General features: G+C 45.7%; 2 protein-coding genes across 2 annotated transcripts in view; one reads left to right on the top strand and one right to left on the bottom strand.

Moving 5' to 3' along the window:
• CACNA2D4 (calcium voltage-gated channel auxiliary subunit alpha2delta 4) overlaps nt 1-19,617 on the bottom strand; it is a 159,910-nt gene that overhangs the window by 76,490 nt on the left and 63,803 nt on the right. Inside the window, exon 26 of the mRNA XM_036760693.1 lies at nt 18,270-18,332. Coding sequence (XP_036616588.1) covers nt 18,270-18,332 — 63 coding nt within the window. The remainder of the gene's footprint in view (nt 1-18,269; nt 18,333-19,617) is intronic.
• On the top strand, nt 956-13,422 carry LRTM2 (leucine rich repeats and transmembrane domains 2). Its single transcript, XM_036761115.1, has 4 exons — nt 956-1,037; nt 1,865-2,010; nt 6,956-7,546; nt 10,691-13,422. The coding sequence occupies exons 2-4, from the start codon at nt 1,944-1,946 to the stop codon at nt 11,140-11,142; spliced, it is 1,110 nt and encodes a 369-aa protein (XP_036617010.1). The 5' UTR covers nt 956-1,037; nt 1,865-1,943; the 3' UTR covers nt 11,143-13,422.

Below are 19,617 nucleotides of genomic sequence, written 5' to 3' on the forward strand. Positions count from 1 at the left end.
CCCAATGCCTGGGGGAGAGACAGGCTTGCTAGATGCTGGGATTTCTAAGACGAGGCCTCAAGCTTCCTGGCTACTGGATCCACCTCCTTGGCTGTCAGCTCAACTCTGTTGTTGGCTCTTCAGGGGGAGAGAATTAAATAGGGCTGGAAGGAGGAGTAAAAGGAACAGGAGCTGGAGCCAGAGAAGGGAAGCAGCAGCCAGGCATCACCCAGGGATGTAGAGACCTGGCAGCCAGGGAAGATAGGACCTCTTTGGGTAAGTGCCCACCTGTCTCCTTTTCTGGTGTTATTTTTACTGAGATTGGGAGGGGAGATGGGAGAACTAATTAGAAGGACAGCAGAGCTGCGTGCGTCTGATATTCTGAAGTTCTTTTACTTTAAGCTGGACTTTTATTTTGGGAGAACAATAAGGGATGTGGGAGAATTTTGTTATGGTCTCTGTTCTTCCCTCGCTATAGCTAACTTTATACACGCATGCACACACGTACACGCACACGCACACGCACACACTCACACACAGACACATACACATACATGTCAGCTACAGTTGTTTATCCTTGTCATATCCTTGCAGGACAACCATTCTCGGCCACAAGTAGGAGGGACGGGGAGGGGGCACCTGTTATCCCTCTTCCCCAGCTATTATTGATGGGCCCAGTGGTAGGGAATATCTTTAACTCTAGAAAAATTGAGAAAAATACTCCCTCCCTTCCTTTCCCTATCTGAAATGGAAACATTGCCTCTCTGTTCCCCCCTTCCCCCATTTCCTGCTCCTCTCTTTGCCCTGACTTATTCTTTTACTCTCTCTCTCTGTGTATTTGTGTGTGTGTGTCTCTCTCTAGAGTGTGCAGCTGCTGCAGCACGAACCCCCTAAGCTGATGAGCCTTATTATAGACTTGTTTGCGGAAGACAGCGCATTCCAGTTCACCTCCAAAGAGACAAGGGGAGCTAGAGGCTGTCCCTGGGGCACGCCTCTGCCCCCACTTTTCCAGCTGAAGCCCTGGGAAGGGCTGAATCACTGCCACCTCAGTGCACATGGTAGGAGGGACATCCAGTGGTGAAAAAATGTGAGGGGTGGGAGTGAGGAAGTGGGAGAGGGTTGTACCTAGATGCCACAAAGATTTTAGCTTTTTTCCTTTAAAATGGGGATGTTCCAAACCCTGGAGTATCTTTATAATCCAGAATATATTCTATTGGTGAACAGTTCCTTGGATTAAGAACTAGTTAGCAAAGACAGGGTTCAGGGGATACAGTAAGGGTGGGAAGTTTCTGACTTAGTTCCTGTGTCTGTCTGACTTGCCCCTTGGTACAATGCCACATGCACTGTTTGTCCTCTGGCTTTGTGCGTGTAAGTATCTCAGAAAGCCTTGATACAAAGTCATGGCACTTCCTCAGTGACATGGACAGTAAGTGAAGAGCCACCCTCCTCACCCCCTCCAGCCAATCCCACTGCCCTGCAGTGGCCTGGGGATTCTGATGGCATCAAACAGAGTCATTCTTGCTTTCACAGATTTTTCTACCCTCAGCCACCATTCTTCATGCTGTCTCTAGTGCTATACCTTCTGGCAGCAATCTCCCCCCTCCCCAATTTTATCTCCTGGAGCTGAGAATTATCTAACAAATGGTTCTGATTAATGGAAAATCCCACTTGGCTGGTCTAAAGAACTGAGCTTTGTCCAGACTCCTCTGAGACACCTGAGAGAGGTTAGGTACTTCTCCCTTATGTTCCCCATCCCCACCACCTAGCAAATAAATAAGGAATTAGTGGGGAGTGTAAAATGATACCAGGGTCCTTTCTTTAACCCCTCAAGCATCAGTGCTAGAAAGACAACTTTAATACCCTGCTCTGCTCTGCTCTCTTTCAGGACTGACAGGCAGGACAAACCAGGGCTCTCCTGTCTCCCAAGAGATCAAGGACCAAGAGAACCTGTAGGGTTCAGCATCATGCTGGCGTTGGGCATTGGTCAATGGTGGAGAAGCAAGCTTTCCCTGAGGTGGAGACAGCTCTCCTGTGAGTATAGTCCTTATCTAGTGGAGAGGGGGTGGTGGGTAGGGGCACAGGTAGCATGGTGTGACATTCTGGATCTTAGGCTGAAAGTGAAATCTAAGCAAGACCTACCTTGAATGCACTATGCATTGGCCCGGGGATCGGGAGCCCGGGGCCAATCTCCCTCTTCTGTCAGAGCCCATTGTGATACTTAAATTCTACAGGTGTGGTGCCTCTGCCTTACTAGGTAAGTCTGAATAAGTCCATTCCCCTTTCTAGGTCTCAGCTTTCTACATATGCATAGTAGGGAGAATGACTTTGCCAGTCTCTCCTCTATGAATGACTGCACTATGCCACAGAATCATCTGGGCTGGATTTGAGGAATTAACAGAGGATAGATACAATTGAGTGGGATTATCCAGCTCCCCTCCTGGACCTGGTCTGCACCCTAATCATGCTATATCCTCGTAGTTTTAGGGTTCAAACAAACTTGTTTGATTGGGAGTTCAGAGTTCAGAGACTTCCTGAACTAAGATAGTTCTGGTTTAACCACTGACCGGAGAACTTTTAACCTCTCTGTGCCTCATTCATTCCAACTGTAAAGTAGGAAGAAATGGATTTTAGATGGATGGGATCTTAGAGATCTTATATTATGGATATATAGGAATAATATAATATGCCTCGTTTTATAGGTCTAGAGAAATTAAATGACTTATCTACCCACATGTCTCCCTCCTGGTCCCTACCTCACAAAGGCAAATTGTAAATTTTATCATTTGTAAAGACAAACACAAATAACTGTGAGTTCTTTGGGGGAGAAAGAAACCTTAGGGTGTCATATTATTTTTCTAGATGACCGAAGCTAGGGAGCAGGATGTGAGTATGGTGGGGTATTTTGTCTCAGGTTAAAAACAACAGTCTACATTTATACAAAACTTAGCAGTTTACAAAGTGCTTTCCCCTCACAACAGCCCTCTTGTTAGGGACTGCCAAGAATATTTCCTCCATTTATGGATGAGGGAATTGAGGTTCACTTGGCTAGAGGACTTGCCCATGTCTACAGCTGAGAAGTGGCAGGTTCTCTCAAACCCAGGTCTTCTGACTCTGCGTATAGGGCTTTTTCCATCTCCTGAGTTATAGGTGGCTATGGGAGATTTTTTTTGTTGCCTTTCTCCATGGGACTGGCCTTTGCAGTCCATCTTCACTGCTCCATAAACAGCCTGAATTATTCACTGAGGGATGGTTGTTGATCTCTGAGCTCCCCAGATCATCTTTCAGTCTCATTTTAAGATTACTAAATCTACTGCCTAGATACATCATGTTTTCCCAACACCAGAGCACTCCTTTCCAGGGAGGGGTTTTGGGGAAGCTTCAAGGCACATTCAGCCCCTTGCCCAGGAAGTGGAATGAACACTCAAGTTTCAACTTGTGCTTGCTTCTCAGGGAGTCAATTTTTCCTGAGGTTGGGAGGTAAAGAGTTGATTTTCCAGGGGTTATAGTAACAACATCAGAGGAGTAGATGTCAAAGGCATGAAGGTAAATTGATCCAGCAGCGACAGAGATGAGGTGTTTTCTAGAGATGCTTGATCTGTCCAGAGGGTGTAATAAGGTGGGGGTGGGGAACAGGTGACTCCAGATGGCCTAAAGATGGCCTCCAACTGGCTAACATTACCCCGCCCACTCTTACTTCCTGCTCAGGACAAAGAGGCTCAGGTGTCAGCCTCCCACTGTGGCATCCAGGCTGTCATCAATCCTCCCTGTTACACAGGCAGGAGAGGGAGCAGGTCCCATCCTTCTCCTTCTAACTCCTGCTCCACCCTCTGCAGGACGTCAAGACAGCCAGTCTCCTCCTGGTAAGGGCTCACTGTATCATCCCCACCTACACATACAAGCTGAAAGGGTTAATTGCCCCTCCTTGGGTGGGGTCAATGAAGCAGGGAGAAAGGAAGGCTCACCTTCTCCTTGCACCTCCCATCCTTTTCCTCCCTGGCCCTTTTCCTCTGGGCTAAGTGGTTCTGACTTGCAATTACCAGCCAACATGGCTTGTAGAGGAGGAAGATGAGGACCAGCAGGTTGTGAGTATATGCTGACTATGCTCAGTGTAGGGAAAGAAACAGAGGAAGTGATGAAGAGAGGTAGGCAGATGGTTTCAATTTCAGTGGTGTGTGTGTGTGTGTGTGTGTGTGTGTGTGTGTGTGTGTGTGTGTGTGTGATTCTTGTACACATTTATCATCCCTTGATATTTTAGGTTATTCCAGAAGGTCCAGAACTAGGACCAATAGGTTGTGGTTGAATGGATGCAGACTTTGGCTCTACATAAACTTTCTAGTCATGAGAGCTGACCAATTATGGTCAGCTATATGAAGTAATGAGCTTCCCTGCTACTGGAAGTATTTAAGCAGAGACGAGATAACTAGATGCCAGGGATGGGTGGGAGATCCATTCCGAGTCTGAGAATTTATGGTTTCATGAATCTGTACTACTTCCCAGCCCAATCCCTCTCCTTATCCCATCATAACTCACTTATATAGTGTTCTGAGAGTGCTTTCTGGACGAGACTATGAGGCAAATAGTGCAAATATTATCACCCCCATTTTACAGAGAAGGAAATTGAGAATCATATTCAGTGACTTGCTAATAAGGTGCCACAACCAGTAAATGTTGGAGCAAAGTTTTGAACACAGACTTCCAAACCTTGTACTCTTTCCATGCTCCTCTATGGCTGTCTACCATTGTGGTCCTGTATCAGCTGAGTGAGATATAGAGAGCTGAAATGATAGAAACTCCATTAATGGTCCACCTATTGGGAAATTCCTCCCAATTTCCTGGTCTGCCTGCATTCTAAGATGTTGAAAAAAGCATTGGAGGATTGGAGTCAGAAGACTTGGGTTTGAATCACAACTAGTTACATTCTAACTCTACAATTTTGGGCCAGTTACTTTATTTCTGGCCTCAGTTTCCTAAATGAAGGTGTTGGACTATATGATCTTTTCCCAGATCTAAGTTCTATGACTTGTAAGCATTATTTGCTTGGTGAAGCACTATGCATCCCACATTCATCACTCTCATGATGCCCAAGGACACCTGTGAAGAGTGGGACCTTCTGTTAGAGATTGGGCTTTCCCTATTCATGAGTATATAAGGCAATTGGCCTCCCTCTTGGGTCTTTGGCAAGTTTCAGTGGTGGGGTGAGTAATGTGTAATATGTAATTGTTGCAGGATCCCTAACTTAGCTTTCTATTCTTTGCATAGCTTGCCTCTAGGTAACTATGGGGGGAAACAGGCAAAATAGCAAGGAGATACCGATTTTCTTTTAAGCAAGTTTCTCCCTCTTGGCAGTGATCTCTGAATGGCATTGGGGATGTAAGCAAGAAGAGATTTTTCTGACACCTTTAAGTGCTTTACTTTGCAGACAGCTGTAGTTCCCTGAGAAAGGTGACTCCCTTAGAGCTCAGTGTAGATGAGTCTTCACCAGGCTGGTCCCATGTCCTATGGGGCAGTTTTAGCCTTTCCTCCATGACATCCCAAGATACTGCATTAGTCCCTGCTTGCTTCAAGCTTCCCTTCTGCCTTTAAGTCTCCAATGCCCTAGGGAGGTGGCACTGCTTGGACTTTAAAAGGGACCATTTCCTGTTAGATCCTGGGTACTAGAGACAATGTAAGGCGTGGTTGGGCTACTTAATGCAGGTCAAAGGGGAAATGATAACAAGTTGATTCTTCCTTTTAATATTTCCTTCATCCATAGTGAAGAGTCGGAGGCTCTGTGTTCAAATTCCAGTTCTGCTAATTGCTATTTCTATAATCTTGGGTAAATCTTTTAATCTCTCTGGACCTTGGTTTCCTCAACTGTAAAATGAGGAGGTTGAAGTAGATGACCTCTTCTAGCTTTATATCTATGATCCTTAGATGGTCTGTGGTCATTTTCCCTTCTTTTCATTTCCTGAGGCCACTACTATAATCCAGGGCCTTATCACCCCACTCTCGGAATAGAACACCTATCTCATTGGTTTCCCACTGGAATAAATCCTACACATTGAGACTAGTCCTAAAACAGTATCACTCCCCTGCTCCAAGACTCTCAATGATTCCCCCTTGTCTAAGGATAAGGTTCATATTTTTTTTTTTTTTGGAGAAGGGAAGGCAGGGCAATTGGGGTTAAGTGACTTGCCCAAGGTCACACAGCTAGTAAGTGTGTCAAGTGTCTGGGGTCACATTTGAACTCAGGTCCTCCTGACTCCAGGGCCGGTGCTCTATTCACTGCGCCACCTAGCTGCCCCTAAGGTTCATATTTTTTAGCTTAGCATTCAAGACCCTTTACAACGTGGGCCCTAACCTGATTCACTTATTATCTCCCACTAGTCCCTAAATAAACCCTTTGCTCTAGTCAGACTAATGTGTCCATATTCCCGTTCTGTGCCTTTACTCACACAAATCCCTCTCGTTAGAATGCCCTACCTCCTTCTCTCTTGCCCATTGCAGGTCACATAGTACGTAGTCAATAACTACTTACTCATTGATTGAAGTTGATGCCACTGAGAGATAGGTAAGGTACAGTGAGAAAACACTAGATTTGGAGTTAGAATACCTGCTTTGGAATTCCAACTCTGCCGCTTACTTAATGGTGTCATCTTAGACAAGTTACTTAGCTACTTAGAGAACTCAGTTTCCTTGTCTATAAAATGGGTGCAGTAATATTTGTACTATCTGCCTCACCAGGTCATCATGAGGATCAAATAAAATCATGAATGTAAAGCACTTTGTAAATTGAAAAGAAATATTTAAAAGCCACAAATTAGGATTACCAAGAGGAAACACTCAGGGCAGTGAGCCTCTTAACTAGGGAGATGACACTTTTCAGGTAGTTCTCAGGTTCTGTCCGTTTCTGTTTCTGACTCTGTTTCTCTATTTTTTCCTGTCACTTTCTCTCTAGAACCTTCCGTTTTACTCTTCCTTTCTCTTTTTTCCTTAGGGATCGCCTGCTGGATTTCCCTGTATGCTGCAGAGACTCTCCCCACGTGCCCCTTCTCCTGTAAGTGTGACAGCCGAAGCCTGGAAGTGGATTGCAGTGGCTTGGGGCTCTCCGCCGTGCCTCCAGACGTGCCTGCTGCTACCCGTACCCTTTTACTCTTGAACAACAAGTTGAACATTCTGCCTAGTTGGGTTTTCTCCAATCTGTCAAGCCTTCAGAGGCTGGATCTGTCCAATAACTTCCTGGACCAGCTGCCTCACGCTGTATTTGGGGACCTGGTGAACCTAACGGAGCTTCAACTTCGAAATAACAGCATAAGGACCCTGGACAGGGATCTCCTGCAGCATGCACCCCTCCTCCGACACCTGGACCTGTCCATCAATGGCCTGGCGCAACTGCCTCCTGGCCTCTTTGACGGACTCCTGGCCCTGCGTTCTCTCTCACTCCGCTCCAACCGCTTGCAAAACCTTGACCGGGTGACATTTGAACCCCTAGTCAGCCTGCAGCTGCTTCAGGTTGGGGACAACCCCTGGGAATGTGACTGTAACTTGCGAGAGTTCAAGCACTGGATGGAATGGTTCTCCTATCGTGGTAAGCAGAGCTGTCTTTAGGACTAACTCCACACATCTCCAACTCTCCGAACTAGGTTCAGCTACTCAGGGAAGCAGCCATCAGGGAGGAGGTGGTTTTGCCAGCTGGTGCTAAAAAAGATCTGAGGCTCATCTCTATACAATCAGCCTCTCTTACTTCCCCACCCCCTTGTCCGCCTCCCCAGCCATACATCAGTGAGACAAAGGAGTGGGACTGCCCTTCTGCCTTTCTCCCCTACCCATTTGGGGCTGCTGTTTTGTCACTTTTATTCCTCTTGCAGGTTTCCCTTGAAGTTGATTTTAACCTGATTTTACCTATATGAGACTGTTTGTCAGAGGTGGTAGGAAGCTGTGAATACAGAGGCAGCTTAGTGAGGGAGAAAGGACAGGTGACCATGCATGGATGATTTGTCTTTCTGGGTGTCCATTTCCTTATCTCTAAAATGAGGGGATTTAGCTGGGGGACATCTAAGGTCTCTTCTGGCTCTAAATCCTACGAAGCTGAGGCCCCCTGGGAAGGGAAGTTACTTGCTCCTGGTCACACACCTAGTTAGTGGCAATGCAATCTTCTTTCCATAACACCACAGCTGTCCCCTTTGGGGGAGGAGCAAGGAAATGATCCTGAGGAGTTGTTGGGGAGAAAGATTTTTTTTTTTGTCTTGGTAGATAATGCAAATAAAAGGAATACAGTTATGGTGGAATGCAAAGGGCAGACACACAGGAAGGATAACCTGCCTCTACCTTATGAACAATCCCATCAGCTCTCAATTATCCATAACAGGAAAAAAGAGATTTATATTCCATAGCTAGCAGCTGTAGCCTTCTGTCCCAACATAACTTTATATCAGATCTATAATAAAGAATCAAATAATTTCAATTTTACCTCATTTTTCATCCCTTTCTCATATTTTGAGTTTGAAGGAAGGAAATGGAAGGAAAACTAATGCTTTCCCGGAAAAGTTCTAACATGTTTCAAAATGACCTAAAGGAAAGGAGAAAGACCTTCGAGAATCTCCTGATACCAATGAAATCACAGATCCAGTCCCTACACACATTCTAATAATTAGGAAAGTTGTTCAGACCTATTCCTTGGACCAGAATTCTTAACCCCATAATCCCTCACAGAACCTAGTGGCTCATGCCACTAATTTGGAGAAAGAATGTCTATTGTTTAGCATACCATTAATAGCTGGCTGGGGTGGGGGGGGGGAGTACCCAGCACCTGGACCTGGAATCAACTCTAGGTTGTCCCTTATGTAGGTCTAAGACTTGACGGGAGGTAAGAAGGCGGCAAAATGGTCATATCACAAAATTTGAGAATCCCAGCAGCCCTCTAGGCCAGACAGTGCACGAAAGGAATCCCCACCATAACATAATAAATGGTTGTTCAGCCTCTGCTTGAAGACCCCCAAAGAGGCCTCTTCCATATTAGGTCAGTTCTAATTGTTAACAAGTTTTCCCGACACTGAGAACAACGTGCCCTTTTGCAACTTCCCTCTGGAACCAAATAGAACAGATCTAGTTCCTCCTTATGTACTTGAACACAGTAATCAAGCCCCTCCCCCTCCCCTACCCCACCCTGGCTTTTCTTTTCCAGTCTGAACTTTCCAAATTCCTTCAACTGATTTTTGTATAAAGTGGACTCAATGCTCTTGATAATCATGCTTGACCTCCTCTGGACACTCCAGCTTACCAATGTCTTCCTTCAACTTTATGTCCAGAGCTAAACTGCTCCAGATAAGATTTGATAAGGGCCTCATATAGTGGATCTATCACCTCCCTATTCTTAGAGTTATATCTCTGTTAATGCAGCCTAAAATTAAATCAGCATTTTTGTCTATCACATCCCATTGCTGACCTATATTGACATTTAAGTCCACTAAAACCCCCAGATCTTTTCAGTACCGTTATCTTTGCATACCTCCTTCACCCTGTATTTGTGAGATTAATTTTTTGTACCCAAGTGCAGGACTTTACATTATCTCTATTGAATTATATTTTATATTGAATTAGATTTACCCAATGTTCTAGCCTGTCAAGATCATTTTGGAGCCTGACTCTGTCATCCACTGTAATTGCCCTGTCATCCAGCTTTATATCATCTCTCATGGAGTATCCAGGCAGATATTCTTACTACCCACACCGTCCTATACCCACCTTATTTATAGCCTTTGCATGTCTTTGTAATCATCATTCTATTTCTGACACAGACTGGCTGAGTTACCTTGGACAAGTCACTTAACCTCTTAGTGTCACAGGCAACTAAGACTATAAATTGTAGAACAGGTGAGGATCTACATTGGTAGAGGGAATTTCTTCAGTGGAAGTTCCTTGTATCAGTGAAATTGGAAGCTTGATTCTCCTCCCCCCAAGACAAAAACCTTACCATCAATGAATGTTTATCAGCCAACTGATAACCTACATCTATCTAATAAAATGGCACTCCTCCCATTTGGAAGCATCCACAGGACTTCCTATCGAAGTGCCTTTGAGCCAAGTCAGAAATGCTTTGATGGGGCCATGGGAACAGAATTGGGAAGGGTAAGAGAATGAAGACTAGAAAGCTCCTCTCCTGTTCTCAAACCCCGAGGAAGAACTAGTATGCAAAAACTCTGCCAAAGGTCAACATGTCACTACAGGTTGACCTTTTCCTTTTACTTCAGGAGGTAGCTCCCTGGCAGAGGAGGTCACTGCAAGGGGAATAGTGCCCAGCAGCCCGAAGGCAGGAATTAAGCAGCCAAAAATACATGGGCAATGGGAAAAAGAACAGCAACAACCACGAGGTGGCTGTCTTTGAGGAAGAGGTGACAAAGGAGAAAGTCTCCCCCCCGCCACCCCGCCCCTGCACCCCAGCCTTTTCTACTGGGGAAGGTTAGGATAGGAGTCTCATTTATTCAAACAGTTAATTTTTAAGTACCTACCACATGTGTAGCACTGTGCTAGGCGCTACATCATGTCCTCTGGCCCAAGCTGACTGTAAAGATGTAAAAATTTTCTCTTCCCAAGATGACACTTCTAGGGTTGCCACAGTGCTGGTTAGCAATTGTACCATTTGGATTTCTCATTCTGAACTTTGGAACAGGGAGAGGGGTTCCTTGGGCATGGAAAGCTGAACACCCCATTCTTTTCTCTCCCTTTGGCACAGGGGGACGCCTAGACCAGCTGGCCTGTACGATGCCCAAAGAGCTGAGAGGGAAAGACATGCGAATGGTTCCCATGGAGATGTTCAACTATTGCTCTCAGCTGGGGGAGAGCAGCTCAGCCGGGCTGGAAGTGTCTGGGCCTCCCTGTACCAAGGCCAGCCTAGAACCTGTCAAACCCAAGCCGGGGGCTGAGCCAGAACCTGAGCCCAGCACAGCCTGCCCCCAGAAACAGCGGTATCGGCCAGTCAGGGTCCGTCGGGCCATAGGTACTGTAATTATTGCCGGTGTGGTCTGTGGTATTGTCTGCATCATGATGGTTGTGGCTGCTGCCTATGGATGCATTTATGCCTCCCTCATGGCCAAGTATCACCGGGAGCTAAAGAAGCGCCAGCCTTTGATGGGGGACCCAGAGGGGGAGCATGAAGATCAGAAGCAGATCTCCTCTGTGGCATGAGACCTCCCCACCCCCATCTGGCCTCGGTAGGAAGGGCTGGGAAAGAAAGCAGGGACTGTTACCAAGCCCCTCTCTTAGGTGACTCTCCAGCGCTCCTTCCTCTCCATCCTGAGTTCCTGTCTCAGTCTGATCACAGAACACTGCTTGCCTCAATCCCCCCTTCCTCCCAAGCCCTTCCAGGCAAAGAAACCACAGCCCAGCTGCCTCAAAGTCCTTGGGATTTCTCTGGAAACTCTCCCGGTTTGCTCCCTCATCAGACATTTGTGGGTATCTTCCAAAGGTTCTGGCTGATAGGAAGAACAGATGAGGGCAGAGGGGAAGCTTGTGGTGAAGAAGGGAGGCCTTTAGAATTATGTTTTTTCCTTCCTTTCACTCTCTTCTGGGTGAGGCTGTGGCTGTGATTCTTTCAGCATTTTGCCTTCAAGATGTTAGAGGAAGGGAGTCATGAGAATGGGGGTCAGAGGAAGATTTCTGCTCCTTCTTCTTTTAGGGCTGGAAAGATATGTTTAACCTCCCTACAGGGCAAAAGCTGGTTCCATCTTTTAGGCTCTGGTATAGCCACAGGAATAAACCTACCCTACTCTTATCAATACGACTATATGAGTATACATACTTCTTACATGGCAAATGTAGTTATGACCGTTAAATCTGGCATAATCTTCAGACACTCCCTGCCCTCATTGCCCCTGAATTCACAAACTCACATGCTCATAGCAATATCAACAAAACAATATTGATTTAGGAGTCTCCACACAGGACAGATTCATGCATACACATTCACACAAAGATACAGATACCCAGAATCTTAGTGAAGCTGAGATGTCACTTCCCCACAACAGATAGTCAGCTGTTCAGCTGTAGAATTTCCTGCTTACTGCAGCCTTCTACAGCCAATGGGTGAGAGAAACCCAAATCCCACAGCACAAGGATTCTTTTGCTATCTGCTAAAGTGGGATAAAGTATTGTTTCTGGTCCAGACTGCCTATTGCCATAGTAACCAGCTTAAACCTAGCATGTTGGATATTCCAGGGACACCTGCCCCAGAGGCCTCAAAGCTATAGCTTTGCTATATGCTTTGCTTATGGCTGGTGCAAAATTAGGAACTCAGACTCATATCAGAATATTTGTCCAGTGCAGAGCCTACACAGAGCAGTGCTACTAGGCACAGTTGGGACACTCACCTCTGCGTATTGTAATCCAATTTTCCCTCTAGAGCCTGAGTTCTGAGGAAGGAAACTAGCATGTCTCTTACTACATCTATGCTCCAATGTGTGGTTTTGGGCAAAGCTGCAGAGCTGGATCATCCTTGGACAATGCTGTTTGGCCTGGTGGTACCCTTTTGTGGGGGTGGGGAAGCGGGGGCATGGAATTGGGAAAGTGAGTATCAGGCAGAGAGAACAATGTTCCTCACTGAAGCTCACTACCAGCCAGAGTGCCCCACAGGAATATTTCCCTTACAATCCCTCCTGGTGCTTGGAGAAGGGTACATTCCTCTTCCAGGCATAGGTAAGCATGGGTCCACTGGGAAATCTGCCTACTTGGTCCTGTTCCCCAGAGTCTTTAATTATAGCTAAACTGAGGACCAGAATCTGAGCCAGGAACCTACAGATTTGGATTCTAAATGTAGCCAATAGTAATGGGATATATAATATACTAAGGGGGTATGAGTAGAGTGGGAATGGAAGAGGAAGGTCATGGAGGAATTGTGGGAACCCTAGTATTTCTCCCTGGTTTTCCTCTTCTTCCTCCTTTCTTCTTCCTTCTCATTATGAGTTTGATGGCAGGTGATGTTTTTCATCGTGCCCTGGGAATACCTTGGTCTGCTCTTTTCAGGTCAGTGGTTTCCCAAGGAACATTTGAGGGGCTAGAAGGCACCCAACTGGTTTCTGGTTCTAATGGGGTGTCTTAGGAGGACAATACAAGGAAGAAGTGCAGCTAAAGCACAGGCAAGAAGAGGGATGGGGAGACACGGCAGGGTATGACTGGGCTGGTCCTGGTTGCCTTTCACCCACTCCCCCAACTCTGCATATGTAGGTCATTGGGAAAAAAGGGAATGAAATGGGTGGGTGTAGTGGGGAAGGCATCTTTGAGAAGGTGCTTTCCCCAACTAAATTGGGGAGTTGATACCATTGGTATAAGCCCAACAGGTCAACCCTTTCCTTGGGTAGGTGGGCCTTCCCTCTTCTTTAATGGGCTGGAAGTAGACCTGGTTGTATTATTGTTTTTAATAGGGGTGGAGGGGTGGGGGAGGGGATTCAAAATGGTGGTGTCTTCAGCACAAGGCAGGAGATTTTTAAAGGCAAAATTATATTTCTTGTTTGTTGTTTCAGAAGAACAATAAAGACTGTATTTTCCTATAACCTTCTTAGTTTCATTGGCTAGGGTATTTGTGGTATCTGGAGGGATTGAGGGACATCAAACATAGCCTCCCCCACCTTCTTTCTTTCCTTCCTTGACTTTATCTTCTGCTCTTTCACTTCCCCCAGAGCATTTAGGTATAGAAGCTAAGGTATATCATACCAAAATATGAGACAAATGGAAACCTAAAGCCCTAAGGTTCACAATGTTCCCAACCCTGGAGCACGTCTAGGGTATTCAATAAACATTTGTTGAGCATCTCAGGTATTGTGCGCAATAGAAAGAATCTGAAGACCAGAAACAAAACAGCCCCTGCCTTTAAGCAGCTTACATTCTACTGGGGCACTTGGGGAAGAGTCCTGGATTCAGATCAGGTAACAGAGGCAAGTTGATGGGAACCATTCCCAGGCTTGGTAGAACTTGGGGTGATAGTCTTGAAATAGCTCACTCCTCCTTCCTGCAAGCCAAATGGTTTTCCTGGGCTATGGCATGGATTTCCTGGTACGGATGCTGGTTTAGGGACCGACAAAAATAGAGCTGGGAGCCTAGACAGCCCTCTGAATACTGAAATTTAGTTGAATTTACCCTGGCAGTCAAGATCTGATAAGCCCACAGGACAAGAAGGCATTCATTTACTCAGAAAATTCCTTCTCTATCACAGGACTGGGTTACTTTTAAGACAAGTCCGAACACCCTCATTATAGGAAGAAATGCCTCAGGTCAGATTTTATTTCTCCTGGGGGAGCCTGCAGACAAAATATGGGTGTCATCTGATGATCCTGGAGGACCCAGGGGTAAACCAGCAAGAAAAGGTAATTGGGGGACATATAAACATCCAGCATTTTAGAGACTGACTTTAGGGACAGGCTCATTGTGTTCTGGGTTCAGCAGGGTGGAAAGAACCAGAATGTAAGATGATGGAGGAAGATGAGGAATCCCTCACAGCCCTAACTAAAGATCAGTAGACTGTCCAGATACCTGATTAAATAGCAACTTCAGCTTAAGGGGCTGGGATTGGCCTCTGATTGATCCTGTCTGGGCTGCCTTTGCTGTCTCATATCTTGCTGGTTTTAGTTTGTTTGTTTCTATTTCCAGAAAAGCAACTTTCATATGAAAGCCCAGAGAGCCAGAGGCAGACCCCAGGGAAAGGCAATGCCCTGTTCCTAGAGGAGCCAATGCTTTCCATAGCTGAAATCGAGTGTTCCCATTTTTTAAAGCTAGATCGACTATTAGGTTCTTTTTCTTCCCTGCTCCTATCGCTTAGTAATGATTCCAGATGGCACCAGAAGATTCTAAAGGGCAGCTTGCTCTGAGACCTACTGAAGAAGCGAAACGATTATTTCCCATACACTTTACAAATCTGTGTAAATTGTGCATGTCATGTGCAGAGCAGACATGGCTAAAAGCAACCTCAGACCTAGTGGAGGATGGCTGCATGGGGGGTAGGAGCAGCACACCTCCATCTCGACAAGAACCAGGGGCCAAATGTGGATAATTCCCAAGGTGGATGCAGCTCATTTGCCTGTCGAGAGAGAATGACTCACATTTCTATAGCACTTTCAAATTCACAATTTCCTGACCCCACTCTCTTCTCATAACAACCCTGCGAAGTAGGTAATGTGACTATTAGGATCGTAGATCTAGTGATGGAAAACACCTCAGAGACTATTGTCTCATTTCACAGATAAGGAAACTGAGGGACAGAAAGGTTAAGGGCCTCGTCCAAGGTCACAAAGTAATAAGTGCCAAAGCTGGAACTCAAACTTAGGTCTTAGACGCCAAGACCAGTGTTCTTTCCCTGGAACAACTTTGTCATAGAATATAAGAGTGCATGTGGAATACATCTGCAGATGTAACAGCAAACACCTTCTGTATTTTGGAGCGATACTGCTGTTATTGCCTGGAGATGGGCCATTCTCATGGAGCTAGGGATCATAGGAACAAGTGACTTCAGAGGTCATCTTGTCAAATCTTCCCACCCCACTCAGAGGAGACTGGAGCCCAGAGAAGGGGACGAGGTAGTTTGAAAATAGATCTGCAGGAATCCAGAAATCCTATGCCGTCCCCCTGCCTCTGCCATCCCTGACCTTGGACCCCACTCCTACTCCACATAGACCTGCTGTCTTTCCTAACCTTGGGCCACCTGGTAAGTGAATAAAGGAATAAACAAAGCCAAAGGAATTAAGACTGCAGAGATGGGCTGCAAGATAGCATTTAAGAAGCAGGGGGAATAAATAAGTTGAAAGTACCCAGCACATGATCCTTCTCCTGTCACATCCAGGAACCCTAGAGTCGAGAGCAATTGTCTGCAGTGAGTCAGACCAGAGGGACCAGGGACACTGTTTCCATGACAACCTCCCATGGCTCTTCTTCAGTTCTGAGTTATAAAACGTCATCAAATACTTGAAGAGTGCAGGAGCCTGACCCTGGAGGACTCTGCCTACTCTGCACCCTTTCCTTCTCAGGCACCACAAAAAGACAAAGGAGAGCCAAGGAAGGAACAATTCAAGGGAGCGGGGTGGGACAGCCTCCAGGCAGCCTTTGGGGTCAAGTCCTGTCCTAGGAATCAGATGGGGCCAGTGTGTGATGGCTTAGAGGAAGAAAGATGGATAGGGGCAGTACAGAGATGCTGAATCAACCTTCTAGTCCTCTGTAGTGCCATGCTCTACCACCCTTTCTTTATATCCCAGGGTAGAGAGCAGCCCAAGATTGTGACTCGTGAAAAGAAGTGGTCACCTAATGTTTCTGGCACCTGTTTTTTAGGCTCAGATGAATTCATCTTTCTCTGTCCTCTTAACTCACAACTCTGAATGAGCCCAGACTGAGCAAGGAGTATAGTACTGACTCTTAAGTCCCCTTCATACTGAACCCCTCCTGCTTGGGGAGTGTCCACCATGGAGGCTAGGTAATCTTTCCCCTTTCCTGATCCTACCCCCTGGCGGAAACCTCTGCTATATGAAGGTCAGCCAATTCCATTGTAACCAAATCTTCCTCACTGGCCAGATCCAAACACTTGGAAAGTCTCTATCTTTGTCCTACTCAGCTAGTGCCAGGTTGGTGCCCACAAAGCTCTGGAGTCGAGGGCACTCTTTATGAAATCAGAGATGGGGAGGCTGCTAGGCCAACATCACCTCTGGAGTTAGTAAAGAGAGAACCAGGGGAGTTGTAGAAAGTATTTTCACTTCCTCTCCCAGGATTGAGGCCACAGAGCAGGTTCAGTCTTCAGGTAGCAAGACCCTTATCTCCTCATTGAGCATAGAGTATTTCCTTAGATCCTTGGTTTAACGTGAAGCAGCAAGTCCATGTCCTTACAGAGTAATTGCCAGCTCAGAGTTCAAAGCCATTTAGAAGTAAGGCAGGGTGGGTGTTAGCAGCTGTGGTGTAGGCAGGGCAGTAGGCTGGGAGTCAGGACACCTGATTATTAGTACTGATTCTATTACCAACCAGCTACGTAACTGTGGTCATTACTTGACCCCCACAGGCCTCAGTTTCCTTCCCCCAAGAAACAAGAAGTCTGGATTGAGTGAAGTGCCAGGACGCTTCTGACTCCAAGATTCTCTGGTTCTGGAAATAGCCACTGCTACTCAGCCCTAGATGTAAGCAGTTCAGGGTCTTGAGCCCAAGAGCCCTGGGAACAGCAAGACCTCCAGACAACCATCACTGCTTCTAGCCCAGCCCCTGCAGCCAACTCCTATAGAGATGAAATCTGACAATTTGGCAGGGGCTAAGCCCTGCCTTCTCAGCAGCCACAGCTACCAAAGACCCAGAAAAGAAAGCACTTAGCACCAAAATCCCTGGCATTGTCAAATAGTTTAACATCAGGCACAGACGTAGTTTTTATCAATGGAAACAACATCAGAGAAAGTGCTTTGCTGTTCTACCCTAGAGACCATAGAGCTCTTCCATTTGACTTGCAGCTACAGCCTCTTACATGTGTTGACTTTTCCTTCCCTTCCCCTGCTCCCCCACTTAGAATGTGAGCTCCTTGAGGCAAGCAACTATCATTTTAAAAAAAGATTTGTATCTCTAACATTATTGTTCAGTTATTTCAGCTGTTATCTGACTCTTTGTGACCCCATTTGGGGTTTTCTTTGTAAAGATACTGGAGTGGTTTGCCATCTCCTTCTCCAGCTCATTTTACAGATGAGGAAAGTGAGGCAAACAGGGTTAAGTGACTTGCCCAGGGTCACTCAGCTAGGAAGTATCTGATGCCAGATTTGAGTTCAGGAAGATGAGTCTTTCTGACTCCAGGTCCACTGCACCACCTAGCTGCCCCACATAGAATATGGTAAGTGCTTAATAAATGCTTCTTCATTAATTTATCTAACCTTGTCTCAAAAAGCTTTTCATTAGATGGCTAAAAAGACACTAAATTAAGGAGAAGGGAAAATGATTCGCACCCTGGAAGTCAGGTGGAGAGTTGGGAATCTAATCCCAGTGTCTTGGTTCCCAATACTATGCTCCAATCCCAGAATTCTGCAGAGATCACCATTAGTTTCCTCTAGACACAAATCTAAGACCTCTAAGAAGAAGAGTTAGGGTGGAGTAGGGAATTAGGACAATAATTTCCAGGAAATACCATCAAGGCCCCCATGGAAATTTCAGTCCCTTGAATTAAGGAGCTTGGAGACCTTTCCTGTCTTAGAAATTACAACCAGAAAATATATACCCTGTAGACTCTGCCCAACTCCCTTGTGTGCCACTCCTCTCTCCCCCCCCACCCACTCTGTTGAACTTAGCTCTGGGGGCCTCATGAAGGCAGCTCCTACCTGCAGCAATGGCTGTCTTCTTGTCCACAGTCACAGCCACAGCTGTGCTCACTGTCACAGATCCTGGGGAAACACAAAATCATTGCTTAGTCAAGTTCTCAGCAACGGGGAAGGAGGGGGAAGGGTTGAAATCAGCCTGAGGTTTTTGGCTACCTTCCCCTACACCCCTTGAGGATTTGGTGATGAGTATAAATGCTATGCCTAAATTTGGGGTCTAAAACCCTTATTGGAACAATATGGAATGGTTTGGGCAGCACTGAGTTTTTAAAGTTGTCCTTCAGTCCAGCTATCAAATATACTAAAGTATTCACGTCACTCAGGTCTTCCCTGATCACCCCATCCCCTTGTAGTTCAATAGAACAACAGCTTAGGTTTCTTGTTGTCACCCATCCTGTGCATATGTGCTGCCCAGAGGACTCTATTTCCCTTGACTGCTGGCTACGTTCCAGGGCCTGGTGGTTGTTAAACCTGTGATGTCCTTTAAAATCAAGTACAAATGTTATGTAATGCTGTCCAAACTATAGGAAAATTCAGATCTGATCTCTCTTGACAGGTTCATATCTTAACAGCCATGAAGAAGGTTGTGTGGAATTCTACATTAGTGATTACTCAAGGAATATTTATTAGTGAAAATGTTGGGCACAACTGTTGATCAGTGATGCCTATAGCTTGATTTGAAGCTCGATGCCATGTTCTGTTAACCTAGTGGATAGGAATAGGGACTTTTCTTTTTTTTCCCATACATCTTTGTTCATCTTTAAGCTGTGAGTTGCTAGGGTAGCAGAATTTAAGTGATAACTTTGTGTTCTCCACAGCCACAGAAAACCTGTGTTTGTGTGAACTTCAAGATTCTTTTGTTATAGGGAAATTTTGTTGGGTCCAGTTGTTACCTGAAACAAACAGGCCCAAGATATCTTTATTGTCATACACTGGGGCACATAGGAAGGTTGGACCACAATCTGGCTCCATTCACTGTGTGCCCATTGAACTGGCTGTTGTACCACCTCATGAGGAGGCAGGACAGTATTGTAGATAGAGTCCTGGAGGTGAGATCAGGAAGACCTGGGTTCAGATCTTGCCCTTGACCTTACCAGCTGTGTAAGACAAATAAGTCAAGTCGCTTAATCTCTCAGAGACCAAATTTCTTCATCCATAAAGTGAGGATTATAATAGCTATAGTATCTACTTTATAAGGTTGTAGGGCTCAAAAAGGCATATGAAGCTCTCTGAAAACTTTAATGTGGCATAAACATGTCAAATTGTATTTAATATTAATAGTATTATTAATAATTTAATGAGCCAAAGACTGCTTTGTAATCTAAAACACCATGATTCTAGGGGCTCACAG

The sequence above is a fragment of the Trichosurus vulpecula genome, chromosome 5 (assembly GCF_011100635.1).
Source record: "Trichosurus vulpecula isolate mTriVul1 chromosome 5, mTriVul1.pri, whole genome shotgun sequence".
Lineage (NCBI taxonomy): Eukaryota > Metazoa > Chordata > Mammalia > Diprotodontia > Phalangeridae > Trichosurus > Trichosurus vulpecula.

Coding starts and splice junctions, on each gene's coding strand:
- LRTM2 (XM_036761115.1), top strand. CDS start 1,944: ATGCTGGCGTTGGGCATTGGTCAATGGTGGAGAAGCAAGCTTTCCCTG. Junction 2,011..6,955: donor GAGGTGGAGACAGCTCTCCT/GTGAGTATAGTC, acceptor TTTTTTCCTTAG/GGATCGCCTGCTGGATTTCC. Junction 7,547..10,690: donor GGAATGGTTCTCCTATCGTG/GTAAGCAGAGCT, acceptor CCTTTGGCACAG/GGGGACGCCTAGACCAGCTG.